The sequence below is a fragment of the Lutra lutra genome, chromosome 10 (genome assembly GCF_902655055.1).
Source record: "Lutra lutra chromosome 10, mLutLut1.2, whole genome shotgun sequence".
Taxonomy (NCBI): Eukaryota; Metazoa; Chordata; class Mammalia; order Carnivora; family Mustelidae; genus Lutra; species Lutra lutra.
The window spans coordinates 113,219,960-113,236,219 of record NC_062287.1 but is presented as its reverse complement, the minus strand read 5'-3'; the positions used below and the strand labels follow the sequence as shown (position 1 = coordinate 113,236,219).

Genomic DNA, 16,260 nt, shown 5'->3' with positions numbered 1-16,260 from the left:
CTGGAGCCACGTGGGGGCAGTGCCAGGAGGGTCTCAGGGAACAGAATGGGGCAGGCTGCAGACAAGGTAGTGCTGCAGACCCCACCAGCCTGCCTCTGCCTCAGTTTCTCTGGGAGGGTGTCAAGTGGCAGGTGAGCTCTCGGTCAGGAAGACGAGAGTTCCAGCAGCTTGGCTGAGAGCTTGGGTTCTGCGCTCCTAGGGCCTGGGCCTGGGTGAGGAGGATGGGGGCACAGGGTCCCGGAGACATGTCCAGCACCTTTTTCTGGAACCAGTAAGCCCTGCCCCCTGAGGCCTCAGTTTCCCCATGTGCCAGTCCCATCAAGCTCTTCAGACAGAGGTTCTCACTTCCTGGCCAGTGAGGCCCTTCACAGGGAGAAACCAAAACTTCAAAGGACTGAGTGTGCTGTTAAGAGACACTGGCCAGAGCCTGGAGGGACGTGGCTGGCCCTCGCTTGGAGGCCTGTCTCCTAGGGTTACTCCCCTGCAGGGACCCTCTCTGGGGAGTCTGTTTACCCTGGGGGCACAAAGTTGGGGTGTTGGGGATCTGACAAGGCCTTGGGGACCCAGGGTGTCTGGGTTGCCCCTTGGAGGCACTTGCTAATGCCATGCAGCTCAGCCGGATGGCTCTGAACCTGCAGGTTCCCATCAGGGCGAGGGTGGTGCTTCCTGAGGTCCCCTCCAGAATAGGTTAAGAAGACACCCCCAGAGACCTCCCCAAAGGCAGAAATAGGATATGGTACTGTCAGGACAAACTGATTCCTTCTAGAGACATCTCTCCCAGGCCCCAGCCCGTTCCTGCCAAGGAATCTTTCCAGGGGCCTCTAACACCTTCTTGGAGACTGGGGATCTGGGACAACCAGCAAAGGGAGTTCTCAAACCTCTCCTAGTGGGTGGTAGTACACAGCCACAGGCCCCCAGCCCCCACACTTCCCCACCCCATGAGGCTGGAGAGACGACCTAGGGCCTATGTGGGGTATGGGGTGAGCAGGTGACTAGGGAATTAAAAAAATCAGGCCTCCTAACCCTGCTGGCCAACACAGCTCTGTGGTGCCAGACACAGGCAGACAAGAGGTGATAGTGGGAGGTGGGGGAGAAAGCCCCTCATCCTTTCCTGGGGTCAGGCCAGTCCTGCCAAAACTCCATCTGCTAACCAACCACCTCCAAGCTGGGAAGTCCTAGTAGGTCCTAGTAGGACCACTATCTGGTCCTGCCGGCTGGCAGGGAGGGACTGTCTGGGAACACGGAGCCTGCCTATGGCCCCCTCTGAGGCACCCATGTCCCCCCAACAGTTGTGGGAGAGACTTGGGTGTTGGAACCTGCAGCAAGGGCAGCTGTGTGGATGTGCAGAAGACAGCAGGGGTGTGTGGTGTGACAGTAATGGTGGGGAGTGGCAGGTAGGGTCACTGCCCTGCTCTGTGCCTGGCAGGCAGGATCTCTCGTGCAGCTGCTTCCCTGCTTCCCACAGGTGTCTATACCCAATTCCTGAATGTAACTGGCTATTCTGAGGGTTTTGCTTCTGAGGTTAACTAAGGCTGTCTTCTTCTCCTCCCCCCACCCTCCCCCCACTACTTCCCCCCCACTACCTCGCCTCAAAAGAGAAATGGGACACAGGACAGATGGATCTAGCCAGTGGATTCTGGAGGAACCTAGAAAGAAAGCTTCATTCCTCATTTTGGTCTCATCCCCAAACCAATCCCAGCTTCCTCACAACACCTGCCACCCCACCACCTTGGGTCCTCTCCCTTTGCTGGGCTGAGCCACACGAAGCAGATAGGGACTCAAGGCATTTGGAGGCTACCTTCTCTGTAAGTCAGAACAGTTCTCTATCCAGGGTCACCTAGGAGCCATGGAGGCTACCCCCTTACCCTTTCTCCCTACCCCGACCTGGGCCCCACTGCCTATTGCACATTTCATCAAGATACCACTCTGTGAGTGTGTGTGTGTGTGTGTGTGTGTGTGTGTGTGTGTGTGTTGAGAATGTTTGAACAAGAGGACAGATTCCTACTTATTCAGCCTACTGGGCCATGAGAGTTTTCTCTTTCATCTTCTTGGGCTACAAGCTTATGAACCATGAAGAAAGAAAAGACTGAAAGACTTAAAAGGAAATTAAAATACTTAATGATGGAGAAAAGTACTAATGAAAGAAAAGTGAATGAAGAAAAGGAGAAAGCAGGAACAGATGGTTGGATGGATGACGGATGGATGGATGAGTGGGTATATGGGTGGATGAGTAGATAGATGGATGATGACTAGATTGATGGGTATGTGGATGGGTGGAGAGATGGATGGATGGGCAAATGGATGGGTGGATAGACGGATGGATGGGTACATGGATGTGTGGATAGATGATGGATGCATGTGTGGGTGGGTAGATGGGTAGATGAATAGATAGATGGATGATGGATGGGTGGAGGTACAGCTGAATAAAGGATGGATGGATGGATGGATGGGTGGATAGATGGATGTGGGGATGGATGGATTAATGGATGGGTGGGTGTGTGGATGGATGGATGGATGGATTAATGGATGGGTGTGTGTGTGGATGGATGGATGGGTGGATGGGTGGATGGATGGATGAATGGATGGATGGACAGATTAATGGATGGGTGGGTGGGTGTGTGGATGGATGGATGGGTGGATGGTTGGATGGGTGGATGGATGGGTGGATGGGCGGATGGATGGGTGGATGTGTGGATGGATGGATGGATGGGTGGATGGGCGGATGGATGGGTGGATGTGTGGATGGATGGATGGATGGATGGATGGGTGGGTGTGTGGATGGATGGATGGGTGGATGGGTGGATTAGTGGATGGGTGGGTGGGTGTGTGGATGGATGGATGGGTGGATGGGTGGATTAGTGGATGGGTGGGTGGGTGGGTGGATAAATGGATGGATGGGTGGATGTGTGGAAGGATGGAAGGATGAATGGGTGGATGGATGGATGATGGATGGATGCATGGGTGGATGGATGGATGGATGGATGGATGGGTGGGTGGATGAATGTGTGGATGGATGGAAGGATGGATGGATTAATGGATGGATGGGTGGATGTGTGAATGGATGGATGGGTGGATCGGTGGATGGGTGGATGGATGGATGGATGGATGGATAGATGGATGGATGTGTGGATGGATGGATGGGTGGGTGGATGGATGGATGGGTGAATGGGTGGATGCATGGGTGGATGGATTGGTGGGTGTGTGGATGGATGGATGGGTGGATGGACTGGTGAATGGTCACATGGAATGGAAGTATAGGTAGGTTGATGGATAAATGGGTGGAATGCTGACAGATAAATGATCAGATAGACTAATAGAATGTTATCAAGACATATGGGTGGAGACAGATAATGGATTGATTTTTAAATGGACAGATTGGGAAATATTGGGGAAGTGATAGATGAAAAGAAAGATAGATAGTGTGTAAGTAGACATATGGTTGATGCTGGATAAACTACCAAACAGATTGGTGAACAGAAGCACCTAAGTCAGGAATTTTTCACTCACTGTTCTCTCTTTTTACAACACTTTCTCCCACAAATGTATATAGCCATCTCTAATCCTTCTCAAGTCTTTTTTCAAATAAGGAAAAGATTATTCCTTTCTATGAGGTTTTCTTTGACTATCATATATAAAATATCAATCTCCTCCATGTCCTCCCACCATGAATTATATTTCCTTTGGTATTTACTGCCATTGGATATATTACAGAATATACTTACTGTTTATTTTTGTTGTTGCTCCCTCTGAAATGTCAGTCTTGTGAGAGCATGGGCTTTGTTAATGCCAAATCCCAGTGCCTAAAAAAATGGATACAATAGGTCTGTTGGAAACCATATGGATAGATGAACAAACATGAAGATAAACGGAGTTATGAATAAATCAATGGTTGGTTGGATGAGATATGGATGAGATATGGGTAAAAATAGTATCCCCTATGGAAGGGTTACTAGGTTGCAGCACTATTGTAAGTTTTAACTCATTTGGATGGCTTAATGGGCAGAGTAATGGGCAATATGTATATGGAAATATGAACATGTATGCATTTATACATATATGTGTGACTTTCTAGATAGGAATATGGGTGGACATATTGGTCAGATAGATATATGAGTGGGTGTATAAATGAGATTGATCAATAGTAAAATATTTGGAGAACTGAATGAAAGTAAGGACAAAAATATCTGCAGAGATAAAAGGATATATTGAAGAATGAACAGATAGTTCACTTGTAGGGTAGCTGGTCAAATAGATACACAAATGGGTGGCTGAATATGTACCTAATGGTAATTAACATATATTGAGGGGCTCTTATGTTCCAAGTGGATGGATGACTATCTGAATACTTCTTCTAAGTGTTTTATATGTATTATAACATTTAGATAAATGGCTGGATGGGTGGGGGGGTGGATGGAGAGATGGGTGGATACTTGCTCAATAAAGAGACGTAAGGAGAGATGAATAGACATAGGTATATATGTATTGAAAAATACTTGAATGGATTGATGGAAGGATATACTGTGTTTATATGGATAATTGAATGGATCAAAATCCTGAGAAGTTGATGGATTGATAATGATGCATGGGAAGACAGATAACTATATAAAGAGGATGGATGGATGAATGGGTGGATGGATGGAGGATGGATAGATGAGTGGGTGGATGGGTGGATAATGGGTAAGGGGATGGATGGATGGATAGGTGAATGGATGGATGGATGGATGATGAATGGGTGAATGGATGGATGGTGGGTAGACAGATGGAAAGATGGGTGGATGGATGGATGGATAGACGGATGATAGATGGATGATGGATGGATAGGTATGTGGATGGATGGGTGGATAATGGGTAGGGGGATGGATGGATGGATAGGTGGATGGATGGATGGGTGGGTGAATGGATGGATGGATGGATGGATGGATGGATGGATGGATGGGTGAGGGGATGGATGGATGGATGGATGGCTGGATGGATGGATTATGAATGGGTGGATGGATGGATGATAGATGATAGATGGATAATGGATGGATAGGTATGTGGATGGATGACTGGATGGATGGATGGATTGACTGGTGGTTGGATAGATGGGTGGATAGGTAAATAGGGGGATGGATGGATGGGTGGGTGGGTGAGTGGATGGATGGATGGGAGGGTGGGTGGATAGGTGATGAACGATAGAATGAATGAATGACGGAGGAGTGGGAGATGGATTGATGGATATATGCATGTGTAAGTAACAGTAGAGTTGGTGACAAACACCCTGCCCTTTTGCTCCTGGTAGGGCGTGCCCTAATTATGAAGCTATGGATGCTGGCCCCTGCATTTAAAGGTCTGTTTTTGCCACCTCCCACCCATCAGCATTTCTGATAGATAATCAAGTAATTGTATTTTAAGTTCTTAGTGACAGAGAACTCCTGCCATTCCAAGGCAGCCTTCTCCCCATGGGAATATTTTTCCTTCTTTTGAACCAAAATATGTCTTGGCACATTTCCTTCCTGGCTGTCTGTGACTGGGATTCCAGAACCAAGAGCAGGAGGCAAGGGGGAGATGCGTACGTTGGGATGGAAATGAGGCACAGGCTCACTTCCCTTGGGCGATCTGGCTCCACCTGAGGGCCGACCCCACGGCCCCACTCACCTTTCCCTTCTCCACGTTCCTCTAGAACCTTGACACTTCTGTAGCTCTGTATGGATGCTGGGGACGGATGGTGGGCCCAGCTGCTTCTGGGGCACACCCCCACATTCTCTGGCTCCCCGGGGACTGTGAGAGAAGAGAGCTGTGAACTCCCCTCCAGGGCTGGTCATAGGACACAGCCTGGTGTGTGTGGGTAGAGGCAGGGGGACGAATCAAAGCCAGACTTCAGGACGCACACAAAGTCTGCACCAGCCAGCCACCACCTGAGTCACCACGGACCAGAGCTACAGGCCACGTGGCTGCCGTGACTTGCTTGCAAGTGTGCTGCTGGCCTGTCTGATCTTAGCCGCACCCCCATCCAGCCTCATGTCCCCCAGGTGCTCTTGGCCCTGGCCCCCTGGCCCAGCCGAGGCCGGGCCAGCCGGGGAAGTGAGAGGGGCCGTTCCTCCGTGCTCCAGGGATGGAGGGCAGTGGGGGCAGGTGGTCAGCCCCCCGGCTCACGGTTCTAGCTCTGCCGGCCCCAGCTCTGCACACTTGGACACTAGTCTGAGCCTCGGTTTCCCCAGGCAGGACCTGGGTGCAGCAGCTGTGAGGGTGGGTAGCTGGGCCACGCTGCTGGACGTGACTGCTGGGCACTGAGCTGGGCTCGGTGACGCCCCGCAGACATGAGTCCCGTACCCGCCTCGTCCGGTCACTCGCCCGAGAGCCTTCTCAAGTGAGTCACGGCGACTAAGCCCAACCAGAGGAACAGTGGGCTGGGCTGGGCCTCCTGGGCCTTGGCGGGAGCATGAGGGGCAGGGGACCCGCAGGCCAGGGCACCGTGCTGACCTTGTGCCCACCAGTCCCCCTGGGAGCATGCTCTCCGCTACCAACCGGGGCAGGCCATGTTTGTCCCTGCCTCTGGGGTCTCCCTGCTCTGACCTCCCAGTGCAGTGTGGTGGGTGCCGGGGTGGGGGGCAGTAACCTCCCATTTGGGGAGCAGAGAGGATTCCCCCTCGAGGTGATAAGTGGAGCAGAGAGCTGGGCATAAACAAGGGGAAAACTGGAGAACCAAGAGGGAGGGGAGGGAGGGAGGGGGAGGGAGGGAGGGGAGAGAGGGAGAAGAGGAAGGGAGGGGAGAGGAAAGGAGGGGGAGGGAAAGAGGGGGAGGGAGGGGAACAGAGATAGGGGCAGAGAGAGACAGAGGGAGAGGAGAGGAGACAGGGTCTGAGTGTGGAAGCAGGGAGGGCTGGGGGCCGGCAGGGAAGGAGCAGAAGGCCCAGGCTGGGAGCACGTAGGGCAGGGGAGAGGTGCAAGGCAGGGGGGCTTGACCCAAAAGATCCATAAAGGCGAGGACAAGAGGAGGGCCAAAGGGTTGGCCAGGCCAGGCCCAGAGCGAGGGGAGAGGCACAGAGGGATGGAGAGGCCGAGGGGAGCGCCCCGATGCCCTGCCAGTGGTGGGGATGAGCTGGCGGGCGGCAGAGTGAGGCCTGAGTGGCCGCCAAGGTGGCCAAAGGGGGACCGTGCCCACCCCAGGCCGCTGAGGTCCTGCTGAGCCCCGGGGCTGCTGGGCTGGAGGGTTTTCCTCTGACATTTTTACTAGTCTCGGAAGGAGGGGGAGGGGGAGGAGGCCGAGGGGGGAGAAGGGGGCTCGGGGGGAACAAAAGGGAAGCAGCTGCTAAACGTCCTGAAGGAGAGACCCACAGAGTCCGTGAGGCCGCACAGACGGGGACAGACAGACGGGCACCCAGCAGCCCGGGGCGACTAACGGGGAGTCAGCCCTGGGGACCCCCAGGACGAGAGGGCCCCGGGTGGACAGACACAGGCCACAGACAGGGAGACAGGGCACGCAGACAGAGAGGGGGTGTGGACATCAGAGAGCCCAGACGGCCAGCCGGACGGAGAGACGGCTTGGACCGGGGGACGGGGACACGGGAGCGAAGGAGGGGACAGGAGGAAGAAAGGAGAGAGGAGGGGCGGGAGGGGTCCAAGTGGCAGGAGGAGGAGCAGGGGGAGCGGCGGGGGGGGGCGGCAGACAGAGGCAGGCGGCCTTCTCAGCCTTTGAAGAAGGAGCTGCCGCGTCCCCAGGGCTGGGGTCAGGCCAGGTCGCCGGCCCGCGGGTGGCCGCCAGCAGCATGAGCGGCTCGGCCCTCCTGAGGAGTTCCAGCAAATGGGGCCTGGACAAGCTGGTGAGGTAGGTGCCCCCCGGCCCAGGCTGGGGCAGGGCGGGCAGGGCCGGGCCACAGGGCCAGGAGCCCGGGCACCCAGGCCAGGGTGAGGGGTGCACACGTGTGCTGGGTGTGTGCACGCGGCCCTCGCTCTTCCCCACCTGCGTGCCCGCCTGGCCGGCGCAGGACCGCTGTCCTTCCAGACGCCTTCCCCTGACCCCGGGGCCTCTGGCCTGGTCTGCTGCTCCTAGGACGCGCACGGTGTCCTTGGCACGCTTCCAAGGCCTCGCCTGGGCCCCCCTGGCTCCTGGGGTCTGTTCTGCCACCCTTCCTTTACAGGTGAGGGTGTCAGACCTTGTGGCCGCACTCACCACCCCCCTTAGCACGCCAGCCCTGCGTGGGAAGCGCCACGGGGCTGTGGTGAGTGCTTGGGCCTCGGAGTCCGATTTTCTCTGGGCTGGAGTCCTGGCTCCTATGTCTCAGGCTTCGGGCCAGGACCCTGTCCTCTCTCGGCCTCAGTGTCCTCCTTTATAAAATGGTGGCGTGGTGTCACCCACCTCAAAGGGGAGTAGAAAGAGCCAAAACAAGGGGCCAGAGGCGGGCCCAGAGCCACCGCTCCATACCATGGGGCGCTTGACACTTTACTCTGAGCCGCCTGCAGTGCTCTTCCTCCTCCTCTACCCTTCCAGGCATCTAAGGCCCAGCTGAAACGCTGCCTCCTCCATGCTGCTTGCTTTGGCTTCTCTTCCAATGGCGAGGAGCGTGCTGGGCAGACTGCAGGCTCCTGGAGGGAGGGACACAGGCATCTCAGCCTCCTCAGCTCCACCCACACCTCGACTCTGGGAGGGAGGAGAGGCAGGGCGTGCAGGTGGGCAGAGAGCCACCCCAGACCCCTCCAGTTCCCGCCAGTCGCCAGTCGGGTCCTTCAGACGCTGAGTGACAGCTCTCCTGGCCCCACCCAGGCATGGCCCAGGGGCCACCATTCAAGTCAGGACCAGCTACAGGGTCTGGGGGAGTTCCCTGCTGGCCATGGCCCCCACATCCCCACCCTGTCCACTCGTAAGGTGGACCCCGCTCCTGGGCTTCACCCCTGTTCTTTCCTGGCTCTGCCAGGCCCGCCCTGGTGCTACTGGCTAGGAGACCCCCAGCCAAGGCTCTTCCTCCCTGCCCAGCCGGGATGTGTCCTCCCAGGGGATACAGCTCCTGTCCCTCTCCAGAAAGCCCGAGGACTAACAGGTGCCTAGGGTCAATCCCGGAGTCTCACGACTTAACAAATGGGGAAACTGAGGCCCAAGAGGGCAGTCATATGGTCTGCTGGGGATTGACAGGAAGAGTCCCCAGGTGGGCTGCACTCACACTCCTCGTCCCAGGAGAATCTGGGTCACAAATGTCTGTCCAAGTGGCTTTGGCTCTGCTCCCAAGCCCAGCGTTATCCTGGTGGGGGCTGTGGAGGCACCGACGGGGCATCGAACGTGCAGCCCCAGCTCGGCTGAGGGCGGGGGCAGCCTGGGGAGAGAGCCCCGAGCCCCTGGGGGACCTGCAGAGGCAAAACAGAGACAGAAGGACGTGCCCCTCTGAGCTCCGTGCACCACCCTGCTGCTGGGGGCTGGGTGGGGAGCAGGTAGAGTCTCTCCTGAGGCATGGCAGTGGGGGGGTCTGTGTCCAGCCCCGGCGGGCAGGTCACTCAGCTTGCACAGAAACGCTCACAGGCGCGGACCAGCCCTGGGCCTGGTGTTCTGCTCCCACCGGTGGACTCCAGGGCCCAGGCGGCTCGTGGCACTCCCGGCCCCTCACCGACGTTCGCACCTGTCTTGCCTCCCACAGGCTTCACTTCCTGAAGCCCGGGCAGGTGGCCCCGGTCCCTGTTGGACAGGCAGAACACCAGGCTCACAGAGGCTAGCGACTTGCCCCAGGGTCACTCGGGGGCTGAGGGGGTCCTGTCAGCCGTGCCCCGGGCATCGCCTTACTCCTTCGTCAGGCCCCGTCCGGGTGCAGGGTGAGGCCCCTCCCTGTGACGGGCTCAGGAAGTCAGCAAGGGTGGGGATGGGGGCAAACCGGGTCCAGTTTCAGTAGATTAAAAATGGGCCTGGGCGGGGGCACTTGTCTCCGTGCCCACCTGTGTCCCCATCTCAGCTCGGCACCATCCCTGTGGCTGCCACGCAGGTCCCCGCCGGCTGTCACTGCCCAGGAGGAGGCTTCAGGTGGCCAGCCGGGCCGACTCTTCCCGCTGTGCCCCCAGACCTGGCTCCATCCCTCTGTCCCCTCCTACTACGCCTGGCCCTCTGATGCTCAGCCTGGGCCAGGCCGGCGTTCGGGACGAGCAGGGGCAGCTTGTGGTCCCACAGGCCCCCTGGGCTCCGGCTGCCTGCCTGGTCCAAGGCTCTCTGGGGACCTGGCTTTGGGATGGGGGGCTTTGTCTGGCACAGACCAGAGGGGCTGGCTGGGTCCCCCTGCTGGTGTCTCTCTTGGCATTCGGCCTCCTGGTCCCCCCCAGGGAGGCTTTGGGAGCTGGAGGAGCCCTGAGGCAAACACCCTCTGCCCACTGCTCTGGGCACACGTCCACCATAGGCACCCGGCAATCCTTGTGCCCGGCCTCCCACCCTGGGCAGCCAGGTCTGGGAGGCCTCCGGGACCCCAGTGTGGCCAGCAGGGCCAGGGACAGGCCAGCCTGAGGAGGCGGTGGGGGGTGGGGCGGGGGAAGCCAGGCTTCCAAACCAGTGTCCAAAGGGGCGTGGCTGCCTCGGGCCCACCCAGGGCCCCACAGAGGGGAGGGGGGCTGGCCCTGGCCCTGGCAGAGCCCGGGCGTCTGGTGGGTGGTGCTGCCCTGGGACCAGGCGGTCCGTCGGCCGGAGCTGCCCCAGGATCCTGGACGAGCTGGCATCACGGGGGCGCGAGGACTGAGTGGCCCAACCCCCTGGGCAGGGCGTCAGGGCCAGAGCCCAGAGCCCTGAGGTTCAGGCTCCAGTCCCGTCCCGCCAGCAGAGCAGGACAGGGCAGCGAGCAGGCGGCAGCCCCGGGGGCACTGGGCACCTGAGGGCTCGCTCCCCTCCCCGTGCCCCTGTCAGAGCCTCGAGAAGGCAGCCCGTGGCCCCCCGGGCCCCGAGGGGTGGCTGGAGTGGGCAGGGCTCCCCGGAACAGCTCGGGGAGCACGGAGTGGCTCAGCACAGGTGGGTGGCCTGGGGCCAGCTCACGCAGGTGTCAGGGGCACAGGTGGGAGCTGGGTGTGGGGGAAGCCCTCGGTGGCCCCTCGGGGTAGAGGGAGTGTGGGATCAGACCGCGGGCCACCCCGGAAGGCAAAAGTGCGGATGGGAGGGATGCTGTCTACCTGGGAAGGGAGAGGTCCTGAGGTAGCCTTGTGGTGAGGTGGGGGGCCAGGGGTTTTGTCCCCAGTGGGCTGCGAGGCTCTCCCAAAGTGTGTTCTACCAGGTATGGAGGGGAGGGGGAGATGAAAAGAGAGAACAGAAGTGAGAGAGTGACGGAGGACAAAGAGGAGGGGTGGGGCAGGAGGTCCCCGTGAAGGTAGAAAGAAGGCATGCAGTGATGGGGAAGGGATGGGACAGGCACAGGATGGGTACAGGGCAGGGACAGGGCAGGATGAGATGGGGATAGGACTGGGACAGGGCTGGGGACAGGGCAGGGACAGGGACAGGATGGGGACAGGACAGGAACAGGGCAGGATGGGGTTGGGGTAGGACAGGGACAGTGATGGGGACAAAATGGGGACAGGATGGATAGGATGGGATAGGACAGGGACAGGAATGGGGACAGGACAGGGATAAGACAAGATAGGAGAGGACAGGACAGGGACAAGACAGGGACAGGACAGGACAGGGATGGGAATTGGATAGAAACGGGATGGGGACTGGACAGGGATAAGACAAGGCAGGACAGGAATGGGGGTTAGGTGGGGGCAGGAAGGGGACAGGAGGGGGACAGGAGGGGGACAGGACAAGAATAGGATGCGGATGAAATGGGACAAGATACAGACAGGACTGGGAATGGGATGAGGGCAGGGACAAGATGAGACAGGGACAGGACAGGATGCAGACAGGACAGGATGGGACAAGGGGATGGGATGGGACAGGATGGGGGCCAAGAGGAGGGAGAGGTTGAGTGAAAACAACAAAGAGAAGGGATAGGGCAGGACATCAGGGTGTGCTGGGGGCAACGGGTGCTGTGGACACTCAGCAGCCCCTCCCATAGGGTCCCTCCCACACTGTCCTTCTCACACTGTCCCCTCCCACACTGTCCCTCCCACACTGTCCCCTCCCACAGTGTCCCTCCCACACTATCCCTCCCACACAGTCCCCTCCCATACTGACCTCCCATGTGTCTTCTCCCGCACTTTCCCTCCCACACTGTCCCCTCCCATGTGTCCCCTCCTACACTGTCCCCTCCCACAGTGTCCCTCCCACACTGTCCCCTCCCACACTGTCCATCCCATGATGTCCCTTCCCACCCTATTTCTCTCACGCTGTCTGCCCCACGCCGTCTGTCCCACGCTGTCCCCAGCAGCGGAGGGAAGGAGGCCCAAGGGCCAGGTGCCATGGGCGCTGAGTGTGGGAGGTGGGACGGCCCCGTCCACTGCCTGCTCCTGGCCCCCCAGGAAGATGGCAGGAAGCCGTGGGGACCCGCAAGAAAGGAGGGAGGGAAGCCAGTGAGGCCAAGAGAGGGTGGACAGGAGGAGAGAAAACCCCTGTGGGAAGGAAGGATGGGGAAGGGGACCGAGGGGAGGATGCCTGCATCTGGACTGGGGCCGCATGCATGGGGTCCAGGCTCTCCCACCCTGACCCTCCTGCTGTCCGGTACCAGCCTGTGGGAGCTGTGGGGCCGGAACCCTGGCACACCCCCCTTGTGGCTGGAGGGGGGACCCCCAGTTCGGCCCCTTCCTGCTAAGCTCCACTTCGTCTCCTGTAATGGGGTGACGCGCCGCATGCTGGCTGTGAAGGGACCACGTAGCCCCCAGCTCCTGGCGGGGTCCTCAGGGACAAAGGCCCAAGCCAGCAGACCGTCCCGGGCTGGCCCTGTGTACCCATTTGTTGCACAGGGAAGCTGAGGCTCAGGCAGTCTTGTGGCATGTCGGGCGCTCAGGGGGCGGCATCGCCCTGAGCCCCTGATGCTCCGTGCAGAGGGGAGGGCGTGAGGGCAGCAGAGGGCGGAGAGAGGGCAGGCTGGGCCCCAGGCTCCTGCGGCAGAAACGGACGGCAGTGTCAGGCAGGGGGTCGAGTGGCTCCACGCACTTGGGGGCTGGGTCTGGAGACCCCGGGATGGGCCGAGAAGGAGAGCCGTGCGAGGGACCCTGGGCTGCCGCGAAAACCCGGGTGCACCCCCGCCCGGCCCTGGGCAAGATGAAAGTGGGGAGGGGTGGCCGAGGCGGCAGCCGGTGCCAGCTACCAGCCGCGTGTCACGGAATGTGCCGGAGCCTGGCCTCGTGGGCGCAGTGAGACCTGCCAGGCAGCCCCAGCCTGGCTCGGGAGGGACGAGCTCCCCTGGAGGGCCGGCCAGCGCCAAGAGAGCCTGGGCTGGGCCCGGAGGCGAGGCGGGGGCTGCCAGCAGCCGGGGCGCCCTGTGGTCAGCCCCCCGCGCGGTCCCAGAGGGGGTCCTGAGTGCGGCACAGGCGTGGCGGTGGGCGGGGTGCCCAGCGGGCTCCTGGGCGGCCGCGACACTTGGCCCAGACCCCTGCAGCGCTGTGGTCAGGGACCCAGAGCAGGGACAACGGCGATTACTGAGCGCGGGGCAGAGACGGGAACAGCCACACCAGCGTCCAGCAGGCAGGCCGGACCTGAAGAGGGAAGGGGCTTGACCTCTGACCCCAGGCCCAGAGGGGCAAGGAGGCTGACCGGGGAGCACGTCCCAGGAGGTAGGACCCCCAGCTACAGGGAGGTGATGGGCCAGCCAGCAGGATGTCAGGCTCGGTTCCAGACCCCACTCTGGGGCAGAAGGGGACGGTCCCGGAGCCAGCCTCTGTGCACCAGGGGGAATCCTGGGAGAGAGGGGCTTGGGGGCCCAAAGCTCTTTGTGGGACCATGGTTCGGGGCTCGGTGGAGCCAGACTGTAAAGGGGACCCCTGACCAGGCAAAGCCCCTCTAGGTAGGTTTTGGGGGCACTACCTCCTTCTCCCTCAGGCTGGAGCTGTCCCCAGTGGGTGGGCACCAGGGGAGCAGGGACCCCACCCCCCGCCCCCTGCATGGCACTCTCTCAGTCGGGCCATCAGAGCAGACGACCAGGGTCTGTCCGCCTGGCCTGGACACCTTCGGGGCCTGTGGTGTGATGGGCTGGCCTGGCCTGGGGCTGCCCTGACCAGCATTTGGAGGCTGGTCCCCACAGGGCCTTCACGGGTCCAGGAAGCCAGGACACGGCAGGTCCGGGGAGACAGTCGTGGCAGGAAACTGGGGGCTGGGCTGCACAGGGGGTATCAAGGGAGGGACCCATCTGGCCCAGAGCCCTATAGCTCGGGCAGCTCCCATCTGCGTGGATGGCAGGCGGGCGGGCATGCCAGCCACCAATAGAGCCGCTCAGCGCGGGGCAGGGAGCAGATTGGGACTGGGCGCGTCTGGAATGGGATGTGGGAGGAAGGGATCTCATGGGGATATGTGCCCTCTGCACGACTCTATCCCTAAGGGGTGCCTGCGTGGGATGTGCTGGGACTGTGGGTCACCCGGGAGGGGCGTGGGGACAGAGAGGAGGGGCGACATGCTGACTTGCTGCCCTGTCCTTTCTGACAGGTGTCGCCATCCACATCCCCTGTCCTTCCAGGCCGGGCCCAGGCCCAGGCCCAAGCACAGGTGCCCTTCCTCTGAGGGGACTTCCTGTAGGCATTCCCCACCCCCCGGCTCCAAACAGGGGCTCTCCTGGGGTCCCTGAGCCTCACCTAGAGGTCAGCACTGGCTTTCCTGGCAGCCCCGAAGGTCCCGGACCCCACTGTGGGCCCCAGCTCCCTGACGGATGGAGAGCCGGCTCGGGGAGGGGGCCGGAGCCCGGGGCAGAGGGGAGGGGCGAATCGGGGGACAGGCCTGCCCAGGCCTGCAAGCAGGGGGCTGGAACAGGAGGCACTTGGGTTGCCTGGGAGGTTATGGAGAAGGTGACAGATACAGGACTGTCACTGAGGGGACCCCGGCCCAGGGAGGGAGGCTGGGGACGGTGGCAGCCATGGCTGTGGTCTCCTGGTTCCCCTTCCCAAGGGAGACCTCCCGACCCCACTCTTCAGCTGTAAACTGGGGCGAAGGTCCCCCCTGAATGGGGTGACAACCAGGTGGCATTTTGAGCCCAGGGTGGGGCCGTCTTGGGCTGAACAGGGCCTGCCCCCACTGCCCCTGGGGGGTCCCTGGTGACCTGAGGTCAGAGGCAGGGGCCACACTCCCCAGTCCGCTCCTGGGGCCGGCCAGGAAAGAAGGGCTAAAGGGGGATCCCTTGGCTTTGGGGGCTGTGTGGGGCAGCTGGGGGCTCCCCCCACAAGGGCTGCCCCACTGTGGGAAGACGAGGGGGCAGTGGATGAAGAGGCCGGGGGAGGGTCCCACAGAGATGACGCTCTGATTGAGGACGGGCCAGCCTCAGCTGCGAGAAGGGGCTGCCCGGGCGGAAGGTGGTCCTGGCTGGGGTCCCAGGGCTCACGTGGAAGGAAAGATGCCAGCACGCCGGCCGCCTGGCCCTTCCCACCTGAGGGACGAGCCCAGAGCCCCTGCCCAGGCCACAGGGCTCTGTTCCCCTGCCCAAGGCCAGGAAGGAGCTAGAGTGTGGGTGGGGTCACCTTAGGACAGCCTGGCCTGGGGGCTCACAGCTCGAGAGTGCATTGTCTGGCCAGCTGTGGGCTCCCGGAGGCAGCGGCTGTGCCCCATGTCCCCCAGCACCAGCCCCTTGGGGCTTCACTCCCGCCCCACACCTCAGGGCCAGCCTTTGCCTTTTGGGGAGCCAGCCCCTCTGTGGGAGGGGGAAGCTAGCTCTGCCGGCAGATGTCCCCTCCTCTGGGGAGGCTTCTCAGATGAGACCTACCACCAGAACCAGGAGGAGTGCAGTGAGGGGTGCGGGCCAGGCCCTGCCCCCGTGGCGCTCCAGCTTCCTCTTGGGGGGCCAAGTCTCCCAATAGCACCAGTCAAGAGGCAGTCGGAGCTAGGGCGGCCCGGGGAGCCGAGGCTGGGCCCTGGGGAGCCGAGGCTGGGCCCAGCGCCTCACCCTGAGAAAGGGGTCAGAGGGACTAAAGCCACAGCCCCACCTCCTGGGGTGACCTCCTATGTTTCCCTCCGCTCAGCCCCCATCCTCCTTGCCCCGGGGAGGGCAACATGTCCCCCCACCTTGTGTCCCCTCCAACTGCCTTCCACCGAGCTCCTTCCTGCTTAGAACCTCCCAGAGCCCCCAGGGTCCCCAGCTGCCCTGCCCCGGGTCTCCCAGAGACCTAACATCACCCCAGGCTGCTGGGTGCTGCCCCACTCGTGCTGCCTGTTCCGGGAGGGTCAGGAGGGGCTGCACTCCTGCCCCGCAGGGG

General features: G+C 60.5%; 1 protein-coding gene across 7 annotated transcripts in view; it reads left to right on the top strand.

The window, feature by feature from the left end:
* Positions 1–16,260, top strand: part of LSP1 (lymphocyte specific protein 1) — a 37,666-nt gene that overhangs the window by 4,563 nt on the left and 16,843 nt on the right. Inside the window, exon 1 of one of the 7 annotated variants that reach the window (XM_047690303.1) lies at positions 6,285–6,349. The exons of 5 other annotated variants lie outside the window; for them this stretch is intronic. In XM_047690303.1, coding sequence (XP_047546259.1) covers positions 6,300–6,349 — 50 coding nt within the window. In that variant the 5' untranslated portion in view covers positions 6,285–6,299. Of the gene's footprint in view, positions 1–6,284; positions 6,350–7,648; positions 7,808–16,260 lie in introns of those variants that run through there. One more of the 7 variants, XM_047690302.1, reaches the window with a different exon arrangement.